Source organism: Manacus vitellinus, unplaced genomic scaffold (genome assembly GCF_001715985.3).
Source record: "Manacus vitellinus isolate BGI_N305 unplaced genomic scaffold, ASM171598v3 scaffold_71_pilon, whole genome shotgun sequence".
Taxonomy (NCBI): Eukaryota; Metazoa; Chordata; class Aves; order Passeriformes; family Pipridae; genus Manacus; species Manacus vitellinus.
This window is the reverse complement of record NW_021940761.1, coordinates 1,123,029-1,124,910: the sequence shown is the minus strand read 5'-3', so window position 1 is coordinate 1,124,910 and position 1,882 is coordinate 1,123,029. Positions and strand designations below refer to the sequence as shown.

Below are 1,882 nucleotides of genomic sequence, written 5' to 3'. Positions count from 1 at the left end.
TGGGATGGGATGAGCTTTGTGGTCCTTTCCAACCCAACCCATTCCGTGACTGAAAACTTCCCCTGGCAGGTACAAGGAGAACATCCAGCGCCTCTCAGACCTTCACCTGGACAGGCCCATCCACCCCCTGGACCTGGCTGTGCACTGGGTGGAGTTTGTGATGAGGCACAAAGGGGCCCCACACCTCAGGCCCGCCGCCCACGACCTCAACTGGGTGCAGTACCACTCCCTGGACGTCCTGGCCTTCCTCCTCTTCGTGCTGCTCCTCTCCCTCTTCATCTCCTTCAAGTGCTGCCTGTGCTGCTGCCGCAGGTTCTGTGGCAAGAAGGGAAGGACGAAGAAAGCAGCCAAATCCAAGACCCACTAGCAGGTGACTCCGAGTCCCACCAGCAGGTGACACCCGTGGTGGGAGATAAATCCTCTGCTCTGGGCCTCAAGGATCAGAGAACAGCCCAAATTTCACTGCAATAAACACTGATTTTCAGTCCAGCAATAATAGGGATCCTTTAAAATAGCACCACGAGAGGGGTTGTTGCACTGAGATAATTTTTTGCCTTTAATTAAGAATCTGTTGTTTCAAAATACCTTGTGGGGAAATTGCTTTTCACGCTCAGACACTTCAGGGCCGAGTGGGAAGTCCAAGGCTCTTGGTTTCCACCTCTTGGTGTACAGAGGCCTCAGAGGGACTTTTTGTTTTCACCTCTCCATGCAACAGGGATATACAGGGATTTTGGAAGTCTTCCAGGGTTTTAGGAGAACCCTCTAGTGTCAGGTTTATCAAACACTCTGAGATCTTTTGTGTAGATGCTGTTGTAGAAGAGGCAAATGTTATGCACTGACAATGCATGTCATGGAAACTAAGCTTCCAATGGGGTTGGGGGGAGTGTTTACAATATCCTGAACAAAACCAAGGGTTTTGGCAGGGAAGCTGCTGGAAAACCACTGTGTTTCCCCCCAACTTCCTCCTGCTCAGTGCTGTGGCTGGAGCTCACCTGTTATAAACCCCAACTGATTGATTCTTTGCCTGATGCTCAGGCAAAAACCCAAACCCCAGCCCTTTAAATAAACCCCAAATACTAAAAATAATGGCTCTGGTGTTTTCTGTCTTGAGAGAGAGGGGGGTGGACACTTTGATCATGGAGAAAGAGCTGGAGAAGGGAAAGACTGAAGCCACTTGGATCCACAACCTCCCCTTGTCAGCATTCCTGTATCACTGGTCCTTGCTGAGAGGTGACATCCCGAGGCTGCCACCGTTCCCAGGTTCATATCCAGGGCTCCAAACTGGGCTATCCCAGTCCAGGTGTCCTGGTGCTGCTGTTTGAAAAAGCAGGAACTTGGAGGAAGCTGTGAAATTCAAGCTTCCTCAGCCTGTCCCCCAAATCTCAGGGACACCCACGGCACCCCCAGCCTGTCCAGGGCTTTGCCCTGCCCTCCTCCTTCCTGCAGCAATGAGAGAGCCACTGTCACCCAGCTCTGCTCTGATAGGGCCCTGCAAGTGCTCCTGGCAGCAATTCCCTCCCTATTAAGGGAAGGTTAAAGGTTCCAGCCAGGTCTTGGTGCTCCAAAAGCAGCCTGAACAAAGGGAGCAGATTGTTTTCCCTGGGAATGCTCCCAACCTGGACTATCTCGGGGAGGGGGGACATGTTCCCTGCTTTGCTGGGGCAGATCCAAGCAAGCTGTGACTGTTCCCAAACATGCCTTTCCCTGCCCTCCTCCTTCCTGCAGCAAAAAGAAGGAAACCCTTTTTTGGGCCGTGAGGGCTGAGCTGCTTTTCAAGTGCAGCTCCTGCAGCTCCACACGTTCCTCAAGTGCCAGCTCCGGGTGTCCCCTGTCCTGGCTGGAGCCCAGGGGGCAGCAGTGCCTCTGGAAAGGAGACATTTTG

At 52.7% G+C, this 1,882-nt stretch overlaps 1 protein-coding gene across 4 annotated transcripts in view; it reads left to right on the top strand.

The window, feature by feature from the left end:
- The window catches only part of LOC103753799 (UDP-glucuronosyltransferase 1-1), a 34,513-nt gene extending 33,430 nt beyond the window's left edge, over positions 1-1,083 (top strand). For all 4 annotated transcript variants that reach the window (XM_025896273.2, XM_025896274.2, XM_025896278.2 and 1 more), the window contains one exon: positions 70-1,083. In XM_025896273.2, the coding sequence (XP_025752058.2) occupies positions 70-367 (298 nt within the window). In that variant the 3' untranslated portion in view covers positions 368-1,083. The remainder of the gene's footprint in view (positions 1-69) is intronic.
- The last annotated feature ends 799 nt before the right edge of the window (positions 1,084-1,882 follow it).